The sequence below is a fragment of the Lissotriton helveticus genome, chromosome 11 (genome assembly GCF_964261635.1).
Source record: "Lissotriton helveticus chromosome 11, aLisHel1.1, whole genome shotgun sequence".
Taxonomy (NCBI): Eukaryota; Metazoa; Chordata; class Amphibia; order Caudata; family Salamandridae; genus Lissotriton; species Lissotriton helveticus.
In genome coordinates, this window is record NC_136072.1 from 58075971 (window position 1) to 58101297 (window position 25327).

The 25327-nt window shown below is 43.9% G+C and overlaps 1 protein-coding gene across 2 annotated transcripts in view; it reads right to left on the reverse strand.

Moving 5' to 3' along the window:
* LOC144791898 (cytochrome P450 2J2-like) overlaps positions 1 to 25327 on the reverse strand; it is a 203004-nt gene that overhangs the window by 56177 nt on the left and 121500 nt on the right. The window contains exon 1 of one of the 2 annotated variants that reach the window (XM_078666692.1): positions 20863 to 21386. The exons of the other annotated variant lie outside the window; for it this stretch is intronic. Within the exon in view, the coding sequence (XP_078522818.1) occupies positions 20863 to 21033 (171 nt within the window). The 5' untranslated portion in view covers positions 21034 to 21386. Of the gene's footprint in view, positions 1 to 20862; positions 21387 to 25327 lie in introns of those variants that run through there. 2 annotated transcript variants of the gene reach the window in all.

The following is a 25327-nucleotide window of genomic DNA, read 5'->3' on the forward strand; positions in this document are numbered from 1 at the left end:
TTGAGGCTGAGTCCAACTCTTTATTCATTAGGAAGGAAAGCTGGAGTTATCTTTCCCTACACTACTCTCGCTGACGGTCCTGGCTGAGTACCCCAACTTCTTTCCCAAAGGTGTCAGCATGTGTAGACTTCCTAAGAAGTACTCCCATCAAAATGGGTCAAGATAGCTTAAGGCTATGGAGCTTGCTCTTAAGATGCTCCTCTCCTCCGAAAATGTAGAAGTCTGATCTTCTGTCCCTGTGCATAATACAAAAAAGACAAAACTCAGCCCCTCCTTAATGTACCACATGACGAATTATTTCATTTGAAAAGTTCCCCAGTAGCTTTCCGTTACTTCTTTAATTAAGTTCTTCTTGTCTTCCAGTGACCTTGAGGTTAATATGGGCCAGGCACAGAAGGTATCCTCCCCTCCCACTTCTCAGACTCTTCAAAGACATTCCAGTTATCTCCTTAAACTAAGAATAACGAGGTCGAACTCCTGTACCTGCAGTGGGATGAGAGCATACTGTCCTGGCACACACAAGAGATTTGTTTAATTATTTCAGTAGCAACCAAGTATTTTTAAACTGTCAACAACTTGCAGCTCTGGGCCTCTAATGCAGGCAACTTGAACAACACACAGTTACGTTGATATGAATATAATGTCATCCTGCACATTATGCATAAAGAAATGATAGTGTCTCTAATACCTGTAAATCCTACTTAAAGGTGCACATTCCATTTCTATGCATAACATGTTGAATAAATGCATTTAATAAACATAATACACTTCAAGACAATAAAAATATATTTGAGTGCATTTGAACTATGAGTATAATGCATTCATACAATTTAGAGTGATGTAAGCGCTTTATCAGTATCTAGTATGTAAACGTTTGGTGGCAGTTACCATCTGGTTCTACTTTTCTTGTGGGTGGTATCACTGTAGTGCATACCATGGGTCAATTCACCTTTCAGATTGCTAATGATCTTGCATGTTGGTGTGTCTGTTTTCTCCCTCCTTAATATGTCCGGATAACAACATGTGTGCTGGCGATGTTGCTCTTTTGGGTATTTCTATACTGCTTAGTGTATTTACACCATGTTCTGCATCACTTTGTGCCGAAAGAGTTTTCATGCAAAATCATAGCAAATACCCCCCTTAGGCCCTCATCACGAGTTCAGGGCTAAATTCCGATCCTTGTGCGAACCCGTGTTTACACAGGGATGGGATTACAAGCTGTGCGGTAGTTATCACACCCTCGTGGTCTTCCCCTGCAAATTACAGCGAGTCATGGAGAAAAGGCCCAGAAAAAAAGGTAAAAAGTGCAGAATTAGATGCGTTAATAACTAGGCCTACATACTGTGCCTCATTTTCCTGTTGAAAACTCAGAATAGGAGGTATTTCCCACACCTGGGAAATACCTTTATCCTGCATGTGGTATCCCCATGTGGTAAATACCTCATCCTATAGTGAAAAACTTTAAAATAAATCCTATGAGTTCTTTTTTCAAGAAACTCTAGGCTTTGCTTCATTTTAGTGTATAGCACTCTCATCTTCTTTGAGCTTGTCTCTATGCCTAATGTATTCTTCTTCAGCTCTATTAGCAGACCTGCTGCCCTTTGGCTTTTATCTCAAAGTAGTGCTTTCAAAATGCTGATTTTAGCATGCAGTTATTGCGAATCTCTAATATGTAATTTTTTTAAGTTCTGTTGTGTCTTCCCTTGCGCTATTCATAATCACAACGATTTTGCACAGGAAAGGCTACAAATGAGGTGGGTAACATAAAGATGTGATGGTGAGGTGAAGTAAGTTTGGTGACATAACGAAATAGGTAAAAATCTAAGCATGTTTACCAATATGTTCATGTTGGTACTACTGAGGAAGTGTGGTGGCGCTTTTCAGAATTCCTGGAGTTTGGTGATTCACGAATCGGAAGTGACATTTTCAAATCACCCATTTAGGGCCATATGTATCAAGCCTTTTTGGATTCGCAAAGGCCGGAATTTGGCGAATTCCGGCCTTTGCGAATCGCAAAAGGCTGTTTAGCATTTTTTGCTATGTATGTAAAAATCGCATCATAAGGAATCGCAAAAATGTGCGATTCCTTATTTTGCTATAGCATTTAAGAAATCGCAATTTTGCGATTCCTTAAATGCTATGTATGATGCAATTTTCAATAGCGATTTTAGCTTAAGAAATCGCAATTTACTACCAACTTTCAATTGATTGTAATTTGCGATTTCTTTTAAAAATGCACAAATTGGCATTTTTGAATGTGGCATGTGACGCACATACATGCCATAGGGCATGTATGTGCGCCATATGCACACACATGCTGATTTCAGGGGCGCAGCAGGGTGTCCTTGAGACACCCCTGCACCCTTGAAATCAATCTCATTTTGCGATTCGCAAATTGCGAATCGCAAAATGAAATGCATTTCACAATCATTCAAAATGAATGGGAAATTATTCCTTATTTGCGAATTCGCAACTTGGAATCGCAAAAAAAAGCGATTTTGTACATACATACCATTTTGCGAATTCTAAATAGCGATTCCTTAAAAATCGCTATTTAGAATTTGCAAAACGGAACTATGATACATATGGCCCTTTATCTCCTAAATGTGGGAGGTAACACTAAGGTAGAGTTAGAGGGGAGTCATAGAAGACAGAGAACTTTGAGTAATCTACATTTCGAGGGGGCATATGGGAGTGTGAGAAATTAAGGAGGGGAGGTGGCTGAGTGTGTGGTGTGTGTGTGTGTGCTTGCGTGTGCATGCGTGTTTGTCTCCAGTTGTGAGAGGTAGTTTAGATCAGTACAATGTATAGTTTTAATGTAAGGGGGACGCGTTTATTCCGCACTCTGTTTTGGAAGTCAGCCAGTCAGCTTCCTTTCCAACCATGAGTTTGACATCTAGCACAACTGACTCAACCGTACATGCGTGAAGAATTTAAAACATGATGATCTTGAGTTAGGAAATAAGAACACAAGCAGTAATTGCAGCAGGTTATATAAATATAAACTATTTATCTATTCCTTCATTAGGTTTTTGTAAGAAATTATTACTATGGAAATCGATGCATTTAACAATGAAAATGATATTGCGTCCTTATTTACAGAATTACCCGTTGTGAACTCTACATCACCCCGACTCACAAATATGTAGTCAAGCAGGCTCTGAAACCTAGGCTTCGGAATCCTAAGTAATAGGTCACAGGTGAGAGGGTGTGTGGCTGTCAGGCAAACACCTGGGCAGGAAACTCTTGATCAATCCCACAGATAGGCGTAGTAACATTACAAAGGGTCAAAAGCACACGTGGCTAAAGGGGATACATGTGTTCCTAAAGCACCATATAAATCAGATGCCACATGAGTTAGGAACACATAGCCAATCAACATTTTGCACACATAGTGATCATGTGCTCCCCATGCAGGATATCTGGACACATTGTCCACTGCTCAAATTTAGTCCACAAAAGGTTGAGAATCACCTGTGGTAACTATTTGACAAATAATTGATGACTCCACAGGTAGCAACCAATATTCCTCACCATATATGATATGCCATAAACTTTTACAACCCATCACGTTTTTGTATATAAGAAGGACATATTGTAATGAAGCTGTTTCACCGGAGTAGGTTAGTAGATAGTGTCTGCATTTTAAGATAAGGCTGTTGTGATGCAGATGGGGTAAGGGGCATGTGGTTAGTAACATGTGAACACGTGTGCAGGCACAGGGTGTGAGACTACCATCGTACATAGCCTGGTAACTGCGCACAGTTAGTTTGGCACAGGAGAGGACTCTGCAAGTTAGATATGGGCGCTCATTGGTGAAGTCAGTAGGGTTTATTGTTTTATCTGCAGTGTCACTGAATTATACACAGAGGGGAAATCTGCCTTAAAATGCAGTTTTGCTTCCCTTAGACATACAAAGTCCAGTAAGTCGCAAACTGGGGTAGAATATGTGTGCCAAGTTGAATAAAACAGGTCTTAAGAACCTACAATCACACCTTATGGGCCCCTTAGAATTGTCATGTCTATCTGGCTCAGCTCAGGTTCAGATTCCAGGCCTTTTGTCACCCTGCCAGGCCAAGCAAATTACTTTACTCCCCAACAGAGGGAACAATTGGGCCTCCCCGGGAGAAAAGGAGCTATTAACAGTGCTTCAATCAACTCCTGAGAAGGAAGTGGTAAGGAACAAAACCAGCATCTGTTAATGAGCTGCCACACTATACCAGTGTTGTGCCAACCAGGACCCTCTGAACAAAGACGTTAGCGTAGGCAACTGCAATAAATGCAGGTGCCGGCTGTCCTTTGAAGTTTTGGTGGGAAAGTCCCTGGTGGTGATGTCAGCTAGGGGTGGAGCTGATGCCACCAGAGGAGTTGTGCAGAGCGACCATTTGACACCATCTTGGATTGTCCCAACATGCTGTGCAGGAGGATTGGGACAGGGGTGGAGGAGTGATGTGGCATCCTAGAATTGGCCACGGTTGCCTGGCATGTAGAACGGTACAACCCCACTTACAAATTATTGCACAAGGGAGAGACAGAGAGTTAGACACTGAAATAGGAAGGCGGGAACACCATGGAAAGCTGGATAGACAAGCCCCCGATGCCCTACTGGACTAAAGACCCTACCTGCAGCTGACCCCAGGACCACTGGGTCTCTCAAGGGCCAGTGAGGCTGCACCCCTCATACCCCCTAAGGACCAGCTGGGGGGAAATCTGGACTTCTCTGCCCCAGCAGGAAGAGAGAATCAACAGAGACAGAGCAAAGGAAAAAAAGCTGCCACAGGGAGCCAGTGGAACTAGAACTCTGCAACATGTGCTGCTTTAGAGGCTAGGAGGCCTGTCAAAAAGGTTCCAGGTGGATAGCGTATAGGGAGCAAAATTAGCCCAGGTTCAAGCAAACCGCCCTGATGGTGCATGAGGTTTTCATGGGGAAAATATTTGACCTTTGACCTCCAGGTTGAGCTGGAGCATCAAGTTTCTCCTTAACAGACTTGCACATAGAAAGAAAAACATATAAGGTGAAAAAACGTCCTTGTCAATCTTTCCGATCTTGGTTGAGTATGAAGAAAAATGATAAATTAGCAAGGCATGAAATTGTTTCTGAACAACAGGACGGAGAATAGAACTGGGCAGAATTTCAGGGGAAGAATCTAGAGGAAAGTGATAGCTGCAAAGAGTAAAACATCAAGTAGTGAAAAGAAAGCAAAAGGATAAAGGCCACTATGAAAAACTACAGGATAGAATCCATTATAGCTTATCCTTCACTAAGAACTGCCTCTACATATATGGTTCTAGCAGGAATTGACATAATGGCAAAAAGAACTTATGTCACCTTGGTGGATGGACATTATCTTATAACATCATTGACTGACCACCATCATGGAAAGTGTGGCAGGGTATGCTCAGACGTGAGTCCCTTGCTCACTTTGCCACTGGATTCAAGCAAGCCGGGCTGGAGACGGCTGGAATGCCAGAAACCGGTCCTCGGAAGCTTGTTTCCGGTCCAGGGAAGACATGGCTTGGCAGTTCGGGCTGGACTGTTCCCATGAAACACAGGGTCAGACTGATTTGCATATAGCCATGTCTGAACTGGGGTGGCAGAGTGGGCTAAAGAACGGTGATGGATCAAACCCAGATCTTTTGACTGGGTGTGAGTGTTTGATTGGTTCCGATGCTCCGTCCATCACCACCCCTTTTTGTACCACCATCATGGAAAGGGCATGTTATATGGCTTCTTTCTGAATATTAAGGGGTACCCTTGGTAAGCAAGGTAGTGTAAGTTCACCAACTTTCACCCAGAGCTACATTCCAGGATCCTGCCACCCCCATTCTTGGCCTTACTCTCAGCTGCTTACGGTACACCCCTCTAGGTTACCAGAGCAGTCCCTGCAGCACAAGTGCTCAGCCAAGCTCTAAGCACAGGGCATTGCTACACGCATGACACTCTGATAACCTCTCTACTTTTTTTGCTGCACTTATTTAACACTAATGTAAGTAATTAAATGTATATTTATATCTTAGCAATGAAAATAAATATGACACAATGTTATTTAAAGCAACTGAACTATTATTTGCCTAATGACACATAACCACATAGCAAATATTAGATTTCATGTAATTGCATTGTATAGAGAAATTGATCTGAGGAAAGCAGTGTTCACTGCATAAAAGATTAAATGCTATGACTGTTTTAAACAGGAACACTACTCTTCCAACAATCTTGAGGCCAGTTCAATGTTACTTTACCTTAATGAACAAATGTAACCCCCTGCCTCCTGACTGTGATAATTTACAATTTTCAAAACACATAAAGGAATGCCACGGCATAAACTATATCTATATGTGTAGAATGCAATATGCAATTTAATACCGTTGTTGAGTCTGTGGTTTCCGGTGCTCGGCATCCGCACTAAATTGTGAACACCGGCACTTATGACACTCTGCCACATAGTGGTGCTCTCTACGTAATTGAGAGATTAACAGACCAACAGCTGTTTATTAATACAAAATACATTAACATTAATAGATTTCTGCCACCCATGCCGGTATGCAACATTTACAACGAAATTTTTACAACGCACTACCATTACAACGCAGGTATTACCACGCATACCATTACAACGCATTGCGCTGGGGGGCGCTCTAGGGTAAGTAATAAGTTTAATTTTCTATCCAACACCTTCCCTAGTGTCCACGGGGACTGGAGTTGGAATAGAAAATTATACTTACCATTATCCAGCACCTCTAAGCGCTATGCGTTGTAACGGTATTCGTTGTAAATACCGCGTTGTAAAGGTATGCGTGGTAAAAGTATGCGTTGTAACGTCATACATCCACCCATGCCTTTCCTATAACTTTGGGGGCCTGGAATAGTCTGAATTATCACCCTTGTAGGAGTATTATTGTTAACAGCTGCGTAGATATTGTGGTTGGCAGCACTGGCAGGGGCAATGGGTGGTTAAAGCTGCAGTGGCCACCTGACAAGGGCCTTGGCACGTTTTATTACAACATAAGCACTCGTCCAGAGGCTTCGCCCCATCCAAATACAACAGTTTATCCAACAGCTTACCCACAAAGGCCTGATAGAGGTCATAGGAAAGCCGTCACTTCCTCCTGCTTTCCCCTACTGGATAACTTTAAATGCTACAATTAACTCTTCTCTTCAAAGGGGCCACTAACATTTCCCTTTACTGGAAGGATGCGAGTTGGGGTAGGCTAATTCTCACATCTGTTGCACAAACATCTTGTTTTGGCTATTAACCCATTCCAGGCTTATGACGAGCTCAGCTTGTCATGAGCGTAACCTGCCGTGCGCTCATGACGAGCTGAGCTCGTCATGTAACGCGGTAATTTTAAAATTGCCGCGTACAGCGGGAAAAGCCGCCGCATCGATGCGGTTAATAGACCTGAGCCAGACAGGTGTTACTATCATGTGTTCTGTACAAGGTCCATTGTAGTTTTCCCTATGTTAGCCTAACTGTGCCTGACACAGGCTGCATTAGCTTTGCAAACATTACTATATAAACACGTTTGCTTCTGTGCCACATTACATTTTCACACTGAAGCTGCGGTTTCTTTCTCGTTCTGTTCTTTCCTGGCATTTAGTATGAACAGCCGACAAGGTAAAACAACAATATCCCATGTTATTTTCTTCTGCTTAGGCACTTGCACCTAGACACAACACAGGAAAGCAGCTGTTGTTTATGCACAAATTAGCCTTGTCATATAGGTATGTACAGCAAGGTAACACACAGAGAGAGACGGGTATTTCCTGAGAGAAGATCATGGATGTGGTCTCTAGCATTGTTCTGCTCCTGAGCAGAATCCCTGCAGAATTACATGCCTTGTCAGCTCCCACTTGGATGACTTTCAGCTAGATTCATCAAAGACCCGTTTTGCAAGTCTTTAATAGCGATTCATAAGGAATCGCTATTAAGGACTTGCAAAACGGGATTCATGTAGGAATTGCAAAAAATATTGCGATTCCTACATCTTCCTTATTTGCGATTAGCAAATTGCTAATCGCAAATAAGGAATAACTCCCCATTCATTCCTATGGGCCTTGAATGGGGAGTTATTCCTTATTTGCGATTAGCAATTTGCTAATCGCAAATAAGGATGCGATTTCAAGGTTGCCAGGGGTGTCCAAACGACACCCTGTAGCACCCCTGTAAAGCAAATGTTGCCAGATATTGCGCACACACATGTCCAAAGGACATGTGTGTGTGTAACATACCACTCAGAAAAATGCACTAAAGTGCATTTTTCTGAGTTTTCCCTATTTACCACGAAGTCTGACTTCGTGGTAAATAGCGGCCAGAAATAGCAAATTCGCTATTAGAAAATGGTTAATGAATTGCATTTAAGGAATCTCAAATAGAGATTCCTTAAATGCAATTCCTCGCAAATATGCGATTTCGCAGTTAGCGATTTTTGCATTTGGGATGATGAATCCCATATGCAAAAATTGCACTCCCAAAGGGCCAGATTCTCAGAATCTGGCCCTTTGCGAGCCGTTTTCGGTTTGATGAATCTAGCTGTATGTTTTCCGTCAATTGCTATTTGCTGCATTACACTCTCAAGCACTGTTAAATGTAACAGGATAATAGCCCTTTCTGGTCACCATGCATGACACCAAACCACTTCCCATACAGGCCCTACTATAAACATACAGCCTTCCAAACGACCACACTGGACAAATGCAACTACACTGCAAAAAACATAAAATACAATCAGTAAAATAACTTAGTGAGCTGCTAAGATACCGACTCTCGCAGGTTTTAATCTTAGCTGGGATATCGTGGATGTTTATCTTTTTAGTTTAGCAAAGTGAGTATCTCTGGATTTGGAAACTGATGCCTACTATTATTAAAGTGGCAGTTACTGTTCTAGTATTTGCTAGAAAGTTATCTATTTACATCTTGGATTACCCGGGAGCACATCTGAAGACTGCAGAGTAGCCGTGGATTTCACAGTGATTCTGCAGATGTGTCTGTCTACTTTCAGAAAGAATTTCACCAGAAAGGCCTAGAGGCATGATTAGACATGCTCTTATCCTTCATCTGAAGACATACCTGAGTTATCTGTTTCTGAGATGTAGAACAATTTTTCCTGTATAATCAGTTTACTTCTGTAGAAGGGAAGGGGGTTAGGTTATTTTGTCTTATAAGATGACAGGTATTTTCATAATATACGGTTTACTGATGCTGCTGGTATTTTTTCTAGGCAGTTGTTTTGGGATTATGGCATGCATACCGCATTCTAGAGCACAATAGTTTAAAAAACATTTCCAACTTCCTTCGTGTCTCTTTCATATCTTATTGTGGATGAGAACGAGTGTGTGAGTGAAAGGGAGTGTCCTGTCACTGCAATCCCTGAGAGGGTCGGGAGTGTTGTGTTCTGGGGTGCCAATTCCCTTGTTCCTCTGGTTATGAGTAGGAGGGCAAGTGGAACACTATAGCTAGTCGGACTCGGGCTCATGGAACCGAGGTAGTATGGTGACTCAGTCCCTGAATACTGATGTTCTATGGTCCCAGCATAGTTCTGTTCCTGAGCAGAATCCCTGCAGCATTACATGCATTGTCAGTTCCCACTTGGATGACTATATTTTCCGTCAATTGCTATTTGCTGCATTACACTCTCAAGCACTGTTAAATATAACAGGATAAGAGCCCTTTCTGGTCACCATGCATGACACCAAACCACTTCCCATATAGGCCCCACTATAAACACACAGCCTTCCAAGCGACCACAATGGACAAATGCAACTACACTGTAAAAAACATAAAATACAAGCAGTAAAATAACTTAGTGAGCTCCTAAGGGATCGACTCTCGTAGGTTTGAATCTAAGCAGGGCTCACTCGGATGTTTATCCTCTTAGTTTGACAAAGTGAGTACCACTGGATTTGGAAACCGCTGCCTATTATTCAAGGGTCAGTTACTGTCTAGTGTTTGCCAGAATTTATATGTTTACATTTTGGATTGCCCAGAAGAACACAGGAAAACTGTAGAGTAGTTGAGGATTTTACAATGATCCTGCAGATGTGTGTCTCTACTTTCAGAAAGAAGGTTCACCAGAAAGATGATGGAGAAGATGTGGTTAACCGCAAGAGCTGCCAACTTTGGACCTGGGGAACCAGGTTTGAGCCTCGGCGTTGGCTCAACATTCTGTGATACTGGGCACATCACTTAATCTCCCCTGTACCTAGGTAAAAAACGAATGTGTTGTGGTGTAATGCAACTGGTGCTCATGTAAAGAGCTCCAGTAACCTGGGATAGAGTTTGCGCTATATAAAACTGCAAAAAGAAAAAAAAGACACAGAGGCATGTCCATGAGAGTCCAAAGAACTCGACTTTGGAATGCACCTATCTCTCATCTGCGGACGTACCTGAGTTATCTTCTTTACGGAAAGCAGTTGAAAACCAACTTTGGTAAAAAACATTCTACTAACACAGTGTATGGGGCCTGAGTGCCTATTTACATCAGCTCACCAACAACACAATGACCCAACAGCCGCAGCTGCTGACTTTGGAATTAGGCAACCAGTTTCGAGTCCTGGCGCAGGGACAAGCTTTTGTGATTTTGGACAATACAATAGCGGCCAGATGACTGGGTGACAATTGCGCTGAGTTGAAAAACAGTAAGATAACACTCAGAAAATAGCTCAAAGGATAAGGTAATGGTCATCCACCATCAGCCAGCCAGTAGCGAAAATTCTCTACCTTATAGACAATACACAAATATATCCTTAGCTTGAATCTGCACAAATAAATGTCCTTATTAAATCAGTACAAAACAGACGATCTTCTTTTTAGTCCTTCATTTATTCTTCACAATTATATTCCAAACTTGGTCCTAGCCAACACGTGTTTCGTCTTTCTTGGTGTCAACCACAGACTTCGTCAGGGCTATTTCAAATATGGGACTCTGTTTCTAACAAAAGCGAGCAAATCGTGTATAGCGATAACAAATGTTCCCAAACTCCACGTATTTGTTGGGGCACAGTAATCAGGAGGTGAAATGTAACCTCTCCATTGCTGTCTTCAATACCAAAGTCCTCTAACATCAGTGCTTTAAATGGGCCGGTACTCACCGGTACTGAGTACCGGCACTTCCGAATTTTCTGGCCCTCAGTACCGGCACTTTTTTTAGGTCAGGGAAGAGTACCGGTACCCTGATTGAGAGCCCAGAAGGCTCAGGTTACTGCTCGCCTCCAGCTCAGGGCGAATGCCGCCCTGCTTCCGATGAGCTTGCAAAACACTGAGCCCTTCAGTGGCCTTTTGCACATTCGCTGCAGGAGATTACAGCAGCTCTCACTTGAGTGCCCAAGACTGCAGGGGTCTGAGAGGGCTGCCTTGCGTCATGCTGTGATCAGCAGGACAGGGTCCAGACAGGCCCTGCACTGTCGATCAGGTGCGCAATGGCTATTAGGCTTGACGTGTTAAGCCCCCCCCTTCCTCAATCAGGCGTGTGAAATTGGCTGGGGCTGCCTGTCTGTAATCCTTATGTTACAAATGATATCCAATATGCCAACACTAGCATTTTGCTATGGGTGTTTCATGTACCAAGAATTACATCTGGTGTGTCAGTGTTTTGCCGTGGGCCCTCCTTGTGACAAAAACTACCACTAATATGCCAGCATTTGCAATGGGTGCCCCTGTAAGCCAATAATTACCTCTAGGCCAGTGGCAGACTAACGAGCGTAACAGACTCAAACATGCTCTCTCACCTTCACTCCACCATATTCTCACCCATACGAGCTCACTCTCTTTCACACTGCCTCACACTCATTTTCACTCACTTTTTCATGCTCACTCACTCCTTGGTCACTGACTTTCGCAGTCTCGCTCTCAGTCTCACTTGTTCTTATTCACTGTCACACTCACTGTCACTTATTCTTACGTCTTCTGATGTACTCACTCACTTTCACACACTCAAATACCCACTCTCTCTTACAATCACGTTTGCTCACTGACATGCACTCATCAACACTTATTCTCACTTAGTCACTCTGTCAATTACTCTCATATGCACACACTCACATGCTAAGAGATGCACGCATCTATGCACACAAATACTTCCCAGGGGCCCAGGGCTGACTGGACATCCATGCAAGATGGGCAGAAGGAGCAGGGGTACAGTGGCACCAATAAAAACATCGGGCCATATTACAATTTGCCAATTAAAATGAATGGTCGGGAGACTAAAGTTCTGCCCAGTACGAATCTAATCTCATCACAGGGAATCTCAGCCACCATAAGAGTCAATGAAAACGTGGTGGGAGGCACCACAAAAAAGAAACTAAAAACCTTCCGATAATTCATTCACCACCACCAGCCTGCCCTTATGTGGTGGTGATGACAGGAGTTCCACCATTGAGAGATGGACAGATCGGGTCTCATGGGGCTCTGAAGAACGAGTGTCTAAATATGGGTGGGAAAGTTCAGGGACTATCAAATATCAAAAGCCCACGACATTCTTCTTACCCATCGAGTAAGGCGGATTGGTAGGGGAATGAAAGACCGCCCAGGTGGCTGCGTAATCATCAACTTCAGGAGCCCTTCTGTGGCCCACCAATTGTTATTCGGTTTTCATTTTCATCAGGCAAGGGGGCACTGAATTATTACTCCATTAGCTGGGGTATTTTTATAACCGCATATCGGCCTTAGAGAGAGCAAAGTTTCAATCCTGAATGACAATTATTCACTCCCCGCTGCACTTTGCACCTTCAGCATTCATTGGGTGGTCTCCCGTTTAACGTGCCAGTAAACAACAGGTTTGGACCATTGGACCATGTTGACTGACTTAATGATGACACACTGCAGTGGTGAGAAATGTTGTGTCGGTACTGGATCAGATGGCAGCCCCAGCAGAAGGGTCCCACCCCAGTGTTAGCGTCTGAAAAGGATACTCCGTGTCAGCCATCTCTTAACCATCACTAGGGGCGGGCACCGACAGGTCTACAACCTGAGAATCAGGAGTTGTCCCATGGCATACACAGGGAGGGGGCAGTGGGTGATCCAGAGGCACCCCTAGAGGCGTCATATCATCATGTAACCTTTATAGGGAACAGTGCCCTGAAACCTTTCTCCCCCTGCTACTGATTGTGTCCAAACAAGTAAAATGAGGCATGTGAAATTGGCTGGGACTGCCAGTCAGTAATCCTGTTCATTTAGGGAAATGCACGGACCGTACTAGAGTGTGCGGCAGCGTCACACAAACATCTACCTTCCCCAAAGCTTTTTTTTTTTTGCATCACTAATTGCTGCCTTTGTATGATAACATGACTGACCTGAATACTGGCTCCATGGGTGTAAAGTAAGCCCTTCCCGTAGAGAAATGAACAGCAGGGGACGTTGCAGCACTCCAGAAATGAGCTCCAGGATTGGGGGAGGGATGACTGTATAGAAGTGAGGTGACAGGTGAAGTTAGGATTGCCACTTTTTGCACATAAAAATACCAGATATTTGTTGAGTTCTGAAATCATGAATGTGCTTTGAAATTGTATTTTAACACAAAATTGTGTACAGTCAAAAATCCTGTGCATTTCTTGTTAACTTTAATAATCGTTTATACATGTCTGTGTGCTTGCCAACCTGTGTGTGCCTATTTTTGTGTGAGAGGGAGAGAATCAGGACACTCGTAAGAGATATTTTGAAGGGAATGGGTGGAATGCTTTTGTGTTCATCTAAGCTTGTTTTGCTGTCAGTGTGTGCCCGCTTGAGAATATATAGTATGGTGCCAAACAACAACCAATACCATATGGCATTAAGAAGCAGCAAATATGACAAAACAAGGAAATGTTAACATATCATTCTGTTTGGCTTTCATTTTGTGTAATGAGTTAACCCGATTTGTTTACATAAACGCATTTCTCATGTGTTTTGATATGTGTTGCAACTGGTACAGAAGTCATTATGTATCATCATATCTTGCCCTTAGCCCCGCCCCTAGCCCCGCCCATTTGCCACACCAATAACTTATTTTAATGAGTACCTGTACTTATTTGTTCCCATTTAAAGCACTGTCTAACATCAATGTCTATCTTCATCGATGTTTCTGCAGGTGAAGAACCGGAGTGTTGCAAATACGCGGAGTTTGGGAACTTTTATTATTGCTATAAGAATAAATAAAGAACTAAAAAGAAGATCGCCTGTTTTGTTATGATTTAATAAAGACATTTATTTGTGCCTTGTGATTTTGAACACGTCACTTAATCTCCCCTGTGTAGTGTCGTAGCGCGGACACAGACGACACTTACTCCAGATATGGTCTATTGACTTCTTTATTTAAGGTACGTCTGCCTTCAACCCATTCCTGCTTCTTACTAGCTTTCCCACTTTCCTAACTCCTCCTATTCCACCTCCCGGCTCTCCTCCCACCTTCTACAGTTGCAGGTCCTAGTGCATGTTCTACAACATTACATCTTCCCCCTTCTTGAACAACTTGAAATACTTCAAAATGTCAGTTCATATCTGGAGAGATAACAAAACAAAATAAAGAACAACATAGTTACAGTTCTTCGATGAGGCGAACAGGTCTTCGATGAAGACGCTGCAGACGGTGTGCCACCTCCTGAGTCGCCTGTTCTCCGTCACTCAGAGAGGTGGAAGGTCGATGCTAAGTTCCTATCTCAGGTGTGTCCCCGTTTAATGCACTGTCAGGTGCAGCCAACGCTTGTCTAACAGTGGGCGTACACTCATGTCACTGGTATGAGGTCCCGGGTGTCTCTCTCTTTCGATGGCGGTATTGGGTGCTCTCATATCGACACAGAGACGCACTTTGCCAGGTGAGGCCTTTTTCGGTACTACAACCACTGGAAAGACCCAAGGAGTGGGTCCAGATGTTCTCTCAATTATGTCAGCCCTGAGAAGATCCTGCAGTTCCTCCTCTACGCACTGGTGGAGATTAAATGGAATTTTTCTGTGGTGTTGTGCTACAGGTGTCACACGTTCATTTATGTGCAATCGAAGTTGACAATGAGCCATTTTCCCAAGCACTATGAATAGTTTTGGAAGCTTGTGAACTATGTCAGGTTCGTCTTCAACACAGTATAATATTTCTACTAAGCGCAGTCGTTCCGTCGTGGGCAAACTAAGAAGGCAATTTGCTGCAGGACCGTCAATGACGTGAATACGGGCTGGAATGGTCCTGTCTTTGTATGTGAGATGAGTCTGAAATTATCCTAGACAAGGAAGAGGTTCCTTTGATATCCATGTGTATGCTCGCACGGCAGCTTTGTGCAGGTGCGGTTGTGGATCCATTTTGTCATATTCTGCCACAGAAATGTAGTTGAGAGATGCCCTACTGTCCAATACAAATTTGGCCATCTGTGTGTCCATTTGAATATGGAGTCGTGGGTATTTCTTCAGTGTGTCAGGATCCGTGATCATGCAGACATATTCATCACTGTCTTGCGATACTGGGGACAACAACCTTGGGATTGTGATCTTCTCGATTTGTAGGTGCCATGAAAATGAAGGCTGGATCTTGAAGAACCAGTGGAAGAATCTCTGCGGTCCCACACTGCTTTGGCATGATGGTGAGTGTTAAGTTGTTGTGATTGTCTGTGAGTGTCTCTGTATGTATCTTTATGGGGTGCTCTGCAGACATTCTCAAAGTGATTGTCCCTGCCACACTTCCTACATCATTGGACTACTGCAGGGCAAGTCTCCGTGTGAGGGAAATCATATCCACAGCGATAGCATTTAAGTTGGCGCCCCTGTCTTTTGTCAATCCAACTGAGACTGCGAAGACGACAACTTGTCAGGTGGGACTGAACTTTGTACCTCGAATATCGTTGTTTTGCAGGGGAAGACCTGTTTGTGTTGCAAGATTGGAGCCGGAACGCCTGTTCTCGTTTTTCATTTCTTCCAGCTTCCATTCGCTTTGCGTGTTTTTCCGCATGATCATGTACTCGTGTCATTTCTTCAATCTCATCAAGAGAGTAACATTTCTTCAACAGGCATCTTTGAGCCACTCAGACTGACATCCTTCTATGATTCGCAGGCAAAGAGCGTCTTCCGTCGTGAAAGAGTCAAACTCACAGTATGGAGCTAGACGTCTGAGGTATGTGAGGAAGGTTCCCATGGACTCATCTTTCTCTTGAGACGCCAGGTCGAATGTATACCGTTCATAATCAATATTCCTTTTGTGAAGGAATTTTCAATTTAGAGCGTCACGCACATCTGTCTAGGAGGATGCAGCCTCAGCCGGAAGTTCCTTTATGATCTGACCAACATCTTTCCCAATTAGATTGCGCAGTGCTATGAGTCGCTGGTCCTCATCAATTACGTGCGAACCTTTCATAAAGTCCTCAAAATCCTCTAGTCATTTCTGCCATCGAAGGCCCATTACTCCCCTAGATGTGAGCACTAGGGGTCCTGGCGGGCGAAGAAATGGAACTCCGAGCATTGCAAGTCTGTGGCCATCTCTTTGAGACGTCGATGTAGCGGAATCATGCCGGGTGCTGGCACCAGCAGAGGTATGGCGCTGTCTTGACGTTGGAGACCCAGACATGGTGCATAAATGTGCGGGGAATAGTTGGTGTCTGACTCCAGAAAGCCTCACAGCGCCTGACACCTGGTGTAGAGTCAGTCACGTAGACGACGTCAGCACTTGAAGAAACATGTAGAATCAGCTGCGAGGGACCCAAGGTGCAGCAGCCACAACAACTAATATAGTTAGACACTACTGACATCCAGTATCTTCCTTGACTTGCAGCAGGACAACTGTGTGTGGATCATGTATTATTTGGCATGAAACTGCATTGGCCAGTCAGTGGCATCAATCAGAACATTTGTATAGCGCACTACTCACCCGGAGGGTCTCAAGGCGCATCTCAGTCAGTATATACGCTGGTTTACATGATATTGGGTGCTCGTCTGACCTCAAAATGGCCGCCGGACAATCCTCGCAGGGGATTGGATGGGGTGCCTGACCCCAACATGGCCGCCAAGCAAGTCTCGCTCCTCGCGAGAATACGGGCCAGTTTCATCAACTTGGGAGCAAGGCAGGCACCGGGAACTTACTGATACGGCAAAAGCAGCCACTAGACCAAAGCACGGATCCATGCGCATTCCGCGGCAGAAACCAGCAAAGTGGGCACCTTGCAGCCCGGATCCTGCACGACCGGGGTGGGCTCTACGTCTACAGATAACAGGCAGCAGGCACAGCAGGGTGAGCCCGCGACTGGGGTGGGCTCCGGGATCGCATCACAGCAGCTCCAATGCAGGGGAGCACTCGTCCGGATGGCACCACACGGGCTGCAGACACAGCAGGAGGAGCACGCGACCAGAGTGGGCACTCGGAGCGTGGTACAAAAAAAACAGCTCCAAGACAGCAGAACACTCAATAGCTGTAGTGTCGTAGCATGGACACAGACGACACTTACTCCAAGTATGGTCTTTTGATTTCTTTATTTAAGGTACGTCTGCCTTCAACCCTGTCCTGCTTCTTACTAACATTCCCACTTTCCTAACTTCTCCTATTCCGCCTCCTGGCTCTCCTCCCACCTTCTACAGTTGCAGGTCCTAGTGCACGTTCTACAACATTACACCCTGTACTCTAAAAACACACTAGTTTGGCCTTACATATTTTAACCTTGTACTCACATAAAAGGCTCTAATGGAATTGTGTAAAATCCACGCAATATAAAACTGCTTTCTTTTTGTAAACTGCCCCTCCCCTCTCACCTCTTATGACAGCTCACAGCCACCACTAATAATGTTGTCTAATAGTCAATGTGAAAGTATTAGAAGTATACGGAAGGTTATCACATTTTTATCAGCAATTCAGGGACACCCTTAGGGCCTGATGATTTGTGGGCTGTTAAATTACAATCCGATCATGGATCAAAATGGAATTTGTGTGGGATAGCTCCAACCTCTTGTAATTCTACCTGGGTGAACTCAAAATAGTTTGGCAGACAAACTCTGCAAATCCCGACACATGCATAATTTGGTGCAGAAAGCATCAAATGATGCTTGTAATTCCTCGTCGTTGCCCCATGGACAGTTGGAATTAGTACTATATGCCACGCCTTTGAAATTGTTCATCTCACAGCAGCATCACTATTTACAGGGTACCTCCCATCCTGGGATGGTACTGGGTACCTCCCATCCAGCTGTCCCACTGGTAATTGAGACTTACGCTTTCTGTCAAACCCACAAAGTAAGAAATGCTTGGGGTCTCTCCCCACTTAAGAATCTTTATTTTATAAGTGTTTTAAAGATGCATTTTTTTTAATATTTGACAACTATGCCTTCAATTAGGGAGAGGAAATAATGTGGAATGTCCCTAACTAATTTACGAGACATTTTCCTTTGATCAGACACATTATGAATACGCCTGAACTTTGCCAATGCTTGTTATCATTGGCAGTAAAGTAAAGGTTATTTAGTGTAAAACATGTGCATTTCGTGCCCTCTTCAGAATCTTTTTAGGGTGCCCCTGTTCTAGAAAAATGAACAATATTATTGTTTGTGACGTGATCCTCACTGTTAAAGCAATTCCATCAAGTTCTCATGAATTGCCTATAAAGCAGTTTGTCCTTGCTACCTGTGGGATGAAAGCTGAATTAGTGAACTGTGAGACATTGGGTTGTTGATTGGGGGGGGGGGGGGACCCTACTCAAGCAACAGCCAAAAAAACCTTGTCAGGGTGCACCACAAAAATTCACTAAATTAACCTGTGCTGAACGTAATGGTAGATGGGCACAAAAGCATTCAGGCTTAATTTACAGGAAATATGCAAAGTATTTTTACAGCACTTAAACAGTAATAAAGGGAAAACACAACACAATAACAATCCCCCATCAATGTAGAGAAATTAAGTAAACTTTAATAAATGTTATGACACCAAAAAGACAAACATCCAATCAGTACAACCGGAGTTCTGGATTTTTAAAGTTTAAAATAAAAAATAGCACCTTAACGATCAAAGCGCCAACCGCGGGCATCTAGTCGCAGAAGACTGGGACAAAATGGAAAGTTATTGCTGACCAAATGGAGAGTGGTACAGATACACAACATGGATTGGGCCCGGTCTCCACTTACTTTTGGACTTCGAAAAAATATTGAAGAAAAATGTCTGAGAAGGTAACGTTCAGCACGTAAGGGCAGTTGGCCGTGTCAGAGGTGGAGGCGTCATTATTGGGGAGCTGCGGTGCGAAGTCACGATGAAGATTTCTACATTCAGACTTAGTCCCTTTTATGGAAGTCAAACATCTCCATAAGGACAAAGCTGCAGGCTGTATTTGACAAGTGCTCTACGAAGCCAGAAACCCCTTCAGTGAGGAGTATTCCTCGGCGGTGAACTCTGCTCCGTTGGCAGAATTTGCTGAGTTTTCTGCGATCCGCGTAGCACACAGAGTTTTTTCCTCACTCGCCATCATCAAGTTGGCGTGATCAACCAAGGAAAATCTACCTCCTGGCAAAATTTCTAAACACCGGTGGTCAGATTTATCAACAAAGGCGGTCATGGATGGTTTTGATCGCTCATGTTGAGAAACCTTTGTTTGCGTTGAGAAAGCTGCCACTCGGGTAAAAAATCTACTCAAGCAGCAAGAAAAGAAGCAGTGTCTTCTTGCACTGTGCATGTTGCCGTTCACGCTGATTTTACAGTGCGAGAGGACCAGTCCCTACGTAATGTTAAAGTCTGAATATCCCGGCAGCAATTTTCACAGTGAGGACCAAGTGCACGCTCGCGACTGGTCCTCTTAAAGACTTTTTAAATTTTTAAGTATTTTAAGTGTGTGTTTTGGCATCTTTTAATTCACAAACATTTACTTTGGTCCTCTGCACAGCACACTTCGGGTCCCAACAAGGCTGGGCTGGCCGCAGCGGGCATCGGGTATTTTCCCGGTGGGCTGGAAGGGTAAGGGATAGTTTTGGAGGGTGTGGGGGCGTTTTTGTTAGCGGGCCGGTTTTGCAACAGTGCTGCAATATCGGCCCCCTGCAACAAAAACAGCAATGTTGGGTATCGGTTTGGTTACGCAGCAGTGCTTCAACCTCACTCCCTCGCCTAACCCCCCCCCTTACCCCACCAAGCAGGGGCCGGTGTGATATTATTGCCAGGGCTGCTTTGTGTTCTCTGTCACGCCCCGGTACCCAAGTAAATACTAGTTGGAGTAGCACGCACACGCGTCATTTGAGTGACCGGGAGGACATCATAAGGAGAGATGCAAAATTATAGTCAATTTTCCTTACTATTTGTCCATCATTATGGGCAAGCTAGGTAACTCTGCAGAATTGTCACTGGTAAATGTGTTATTCTCTGCCACAAATATTCCTATATTTTGGCTGTTATAAAAACCACCACGTCTAGGGGCCCCTCTCTGAACTACATCTTACTTATCTTGATTTTCCTCCGTTTTCCTTACAATATTGTTTAACTACTGCTGTGCTCTGAATATTGCTTTCAAATGGATGAGAGTGACTTTCTGGTTTTGTAGTACAGGCCATCATTGCAACCCTTAGATAGTGCACTGTATAGTCTACTATGTAACCTGATATTGTACCACCGTCGCTTTTTAATTTGTTTTCTCTGCTTTGGAAACTTAATTAAAAAAATTATGAATTCAAATGTTCCTTGCATGCACCAGGGCCTAGGGTATTCCTGCTAAACTACTAATCCTGCATTGCAACACATATTAGTGACAAACATGAGAGAGGGCATATGCTTCTTGGCTCATAAAGTGGCATTCCCCAGGATTCATTGTTGCTCACTTCTCTGTGTTAAGATGGCGCCATGCCAAGTAACACACCGGCTCTCACCCTGGGAGCGCGCACACACACACACGCACCCACGCGCGCACACACACACACACACTCCAAGGCGCACCCAACCACGCGCTCACGGTACCTGCACGAGGGTCTCGTTGCGCAGCTCAAAGCGGAGCGTCCACAGGTTCCCGATAATGGGGAGCGGGGTGGGTCCGGGGGGATACCGTCTCCTCGTCCACTGCAGCTTGAGGTAGTGTGCAGCCAGGAGAATCGCCAACAGAGCCAGAAACAGCTCACTGAGGGCCAGCATGGCGCCCCCCTCCGGCTCCTCGCTTTACCCAGATCGAGCCCCGTCTTCTATATATTTATTTTCCTTCCCCCTTTTCTTCTCTTTAGCTTTTGTATATCTTGAACCGTTATTTTTCTTCCTTTCTCTATTTCTTTTTTTTGCTGTTATGTACTTGCTGCCCTTTACCCGTATTTTTTTTATTTTACCCACGTGCCCTGGGCATGCTTTGCTCTATTTTTCCTGCTATCACGTTCACCCGTTTCCCCTTGCCTTGCTTCTCACTGTTCTCAATAGCTCTCTGGGTCTCTATTCTTTCCTGTCACGTATATGTTGGTTTTTGGGAAGTTTCCCGGTTGTTGTTTTTGCTTTAAAATTCTGGCCACCCTATTCTAGCCTTCTCTCCTCCACTCCTCTGTTTTGCAGCCCTTCGCTCTCTTCTCTCTACCCCTCAGACACAGGTGCAAGCTCAGTGTGAGTGTTGTGCTTCTGCTCAGGTAACTTTTTTAAAAACAAAAATCACAGCGACCAATCAGCAGGGTGGAGGACCTATTACTGCCGCGCCCGCGTCCTCGCGCAAGCCCTGAAGCGCACAGGTTGGACAGCATTCCTCGTGTTTGTGCGGGTGCGCACAGCGCGAGACCCTCGGGTGCTAATTTAAAGAAAAGCAGACGAAAGCACAGCCTGGCAGTCAACCTAAGCATTTATGTTTTAAAAATCTTTACTACAACAAGGCATTTGGCAACAATGAGAAACATGACAGTAAATTAGTTGTGCTTTATTTAACTGGTCACAAAGAGGCCGCATTTCAAACTATGGGGTTAAGGCACCTACTGCAGAAATCTTTGTCTGTCCATCAATTTAATGAGGATTTTAAACATGGTCAGATAGCTCGGGTCGTTATTGCACGTCCTGGAGGGAGTTGTGATTCATAAAGTAACATAGCGGGTTGATGTGCCTGCTGCAGAGCATATTGTGTAACATGCAGGCCACAGATTTTATTTTATGGTGGTAAGTGGGTTACTGCTTTTGACACAGATCCTTTTCTTACTCGCGGTTCATAAATTGCAATCCTTATATAGCACAGTGAAGTAGCATCAAGGAGCTGTACGCAAAAAATGCATGCATGGGTTCAATCTTTATTGTGTTTTTCACCATCTGTCCATTTTCTAATAAAAAAAGAGTTCATATGCATAGTAATAAACTCTTATTAGTATAAACAAACACTACCCCTGTGTCACGTTTTAAATCTTGACTTTGAGGTTCTCCTGACCTTGCCATCTTAATGTATAAGTGCAGATTTACAAGAAACTGACACAACTCTGCGTTATAGTAGAGATGCGTCAGTTTACTTGCGTCTTGCAAAAAAAAACTTGCGCAACCATGGATGCGGCGCATTTACAATGCAGTGCACCATGGCATAAGGATTGACAGATGCTTCACGCATCTGTTGGCGCAAAGGTCACGCATCGCTGGAGTTGTGTCACACGCACAACGCAACTCCAGCAATGCTCAGGTGCGGCGCAATGGCAGTGCAAAAGTGTCGCAAGGGGCTTGTAAATCGGCCCCATAATGCCTACCAATGAGGATGAAATAGGAGTCCTACACCTTGTAGGCTTGATGATCTAATGTGACATTTCCTGTACATTTATTTACACATTTTTATAATATATATGGGCAGATTTGCAAGCCCCTTGCAAAACTTTTGCACCGCCGTTGCATCACTTTTGTGCCACAGCGGCGGTGTGAACAATGTGCCACGTTGCAACATATTTATAACATGACACATCGAGGGAGATATGTCACATTGTAAAGCCATGCGCCACATTATACCTGCATTAGGTATAATGTATGCAGGGTGGGCGTTTCGACTCAAGAAAGCCTCATAAAAGTGATGCAGCGAAAGCTTCAAGCAGGCGAAAGAAGTGACGCAGCACAATAAGAATAGGCCACTCCTGAGCGTTGCTGGGGTTGTGTTATGCTTGCAACATGACTCCAGCAATGCATGACCTTTGCGCCAACAGATGCGTGATGCACCTGCCAATCCTTGCTCCATGGTGCGCCGCATTGTAACTGTGACGCATGCATGGTGGCGCAAATGCCTTTTTGGAACGAAGCAAGTAAACTGGCGCATCTCTGCTATAACGCAGAGATGCATCCGTTTCTTGTAAATATGCCCCTTAATCTCTGTATTAGGTGTGCATGTTAAGGAAAGCACTCCGACACCCTACATTGGGATAAATAGCGCTGTAAAAAATGTAGTGAGTGCTATTTATATCGTTATTTGGGTAATTACTCATTCAGACATGCATCTGACATTCTTACAGTACATGTGTTGAACAAAGTCAAAACCCTGCCACCAAATCATACTTTCTCTTAAGTACTTGGGGGCATATTTACAAGGAATTGGCGTAGGGCAGCTTTGCAAATCATTTTGCTTAGCTGCCCTACGCCAATGCAAGTGGACAGAAATGCTCCGTGTTGACAAGATACAGTGCATTCCTGTCCTTTCAGCTGGTGCACATTTTGCAGCGGAGCCCAACGCAGGCCCCCTTGCACCATGGTGAAAGGGTGTCTGTGTTGTTGGCACAACTGTTTATGTCCATGAAGGGGCATCTTCCTGCACAAAAACAATCACGAGAGGCGTTTTCTTCTTTCTAGGTGTGCTGCAGAATTCAGCACTTGTGAAAAGAGGAAGAAATGAGAAGAAATTTCAACATTTTTCCTTGTTAAACCTGCTCTCGGAAGCACAAGGTTTTGGCGCTGCCCCAGGATTATCGGATGTTGTAAGTCTGGGGCAGTGTCAAATTCCCTGGGTGTTGAGTGGGAACACCCACAGCAACACCCATGGGTAACCTCTTTCCTGCAGAGTAAGGCAAGCCAGCGACTTGCGCTGCCTCGCCTTACCACATATCTCCCAGGCTAAAAAAAAGCCAAGTAGGGTGACTTTACATGTCCTTGTAGGTAAGGAATGTCACAAAAAGTGACGTTCCGGTGTTGCAGATGTCTTTTAAATATGCCCCTTGAAGTGATAAACAGCCATGTGTCCTTTTTTCCCTCCATTGCATTAGCCTATAGGGGCACATGCATCAAAGGAAATTGCATTCGCAAACGGTGCGAATCGCAAAATTCAGCCGTTTGCGAATGCAATTTCCATTTTTGGGATGCATTATGCATTTTGATGTTTTCGCAATTTAGGAAATCGCAAAATTGCGATTTCTTAAATTGCGATTGCATTTATGGAATCTCAAATTGAGATTCCTTAAATGCAATGCATCAAACTTTTAGAATTTGCGAATTCGCAAATAAGGGGTGCAAATTACCATGAAGTTGACCTTCATGGTAATTTGTGAAAACTTTGAAAAATGCACTAAAGTGCATTTTTCAAAGTTCCATTTTACACACACCCATGCCCTTGGGGCATGTGAGTGTGCAAAATGTACTTCTAAGCAGATTTCAGGGGTGCAACAGGGTGTCCTTTGGACACCCCTGCACTCTTGAAATTGCATTCTTAATTTGTGAATTTCTAATGGTGAATTGCAAATTAAGAATGTCTTTCCATTCATTCCTATGGGCCTCTAGGCCTATAGGAATGGATGGGGAGGTATTCCTTAATTGCGATTCTCAATTAGAGAATCGCAATTAAGGAATTTTAAGAAATCGCTATTTTTCTTAGCAATTTCTTGATGCATTACAGTTTTCAATTCCTTAATTACGATTCCTTATTTTTCGCAATTAAGGAATCGCAAAATGCAATATTGATGCATGTGCCCCATAGAGGTTAGGCTTGAGGTAGCTCCAAGCCCAGATAATACTCAAACAAAGGGGCTGATGGCCCTTTAAAACAGTCGTTTTGCTTTGGGCCCAGTTGGAAAACAAACACCCCTCACCACATGCTGCCTGCTGTTCCGAATGTGTGGGCACTGTTGAATGTGTCCTGGTGTCAGAAAATTACACTGGAAATATTCAAAATATTTTACTAGGGCACACCCATATCTGGCTCAATATTAGGTGTCAAGTGAGATTGGCTTCATTTCCGGCACTGCTTGGGTCTTAAGCCGGATTATATTACAGCCTCAGGCACTGGTAAATGGCTTGAACTTTAAAGGAATGTGCTGCATTTCGTTGGAAATGTAGCACTATTTTATGGCATGTCTAAAATAATTGCATAATACAGCAGAACACAGCACCACAGCAAAACGAAGTAACAACCAAACAAAAACATAACAAGGCACAACAAATCAGCAAAAACAGAGAGTAACATAGCAATCAAAGTAAAACACAAAAATAACAGAATGCAATATAGAAAGTGTTTACA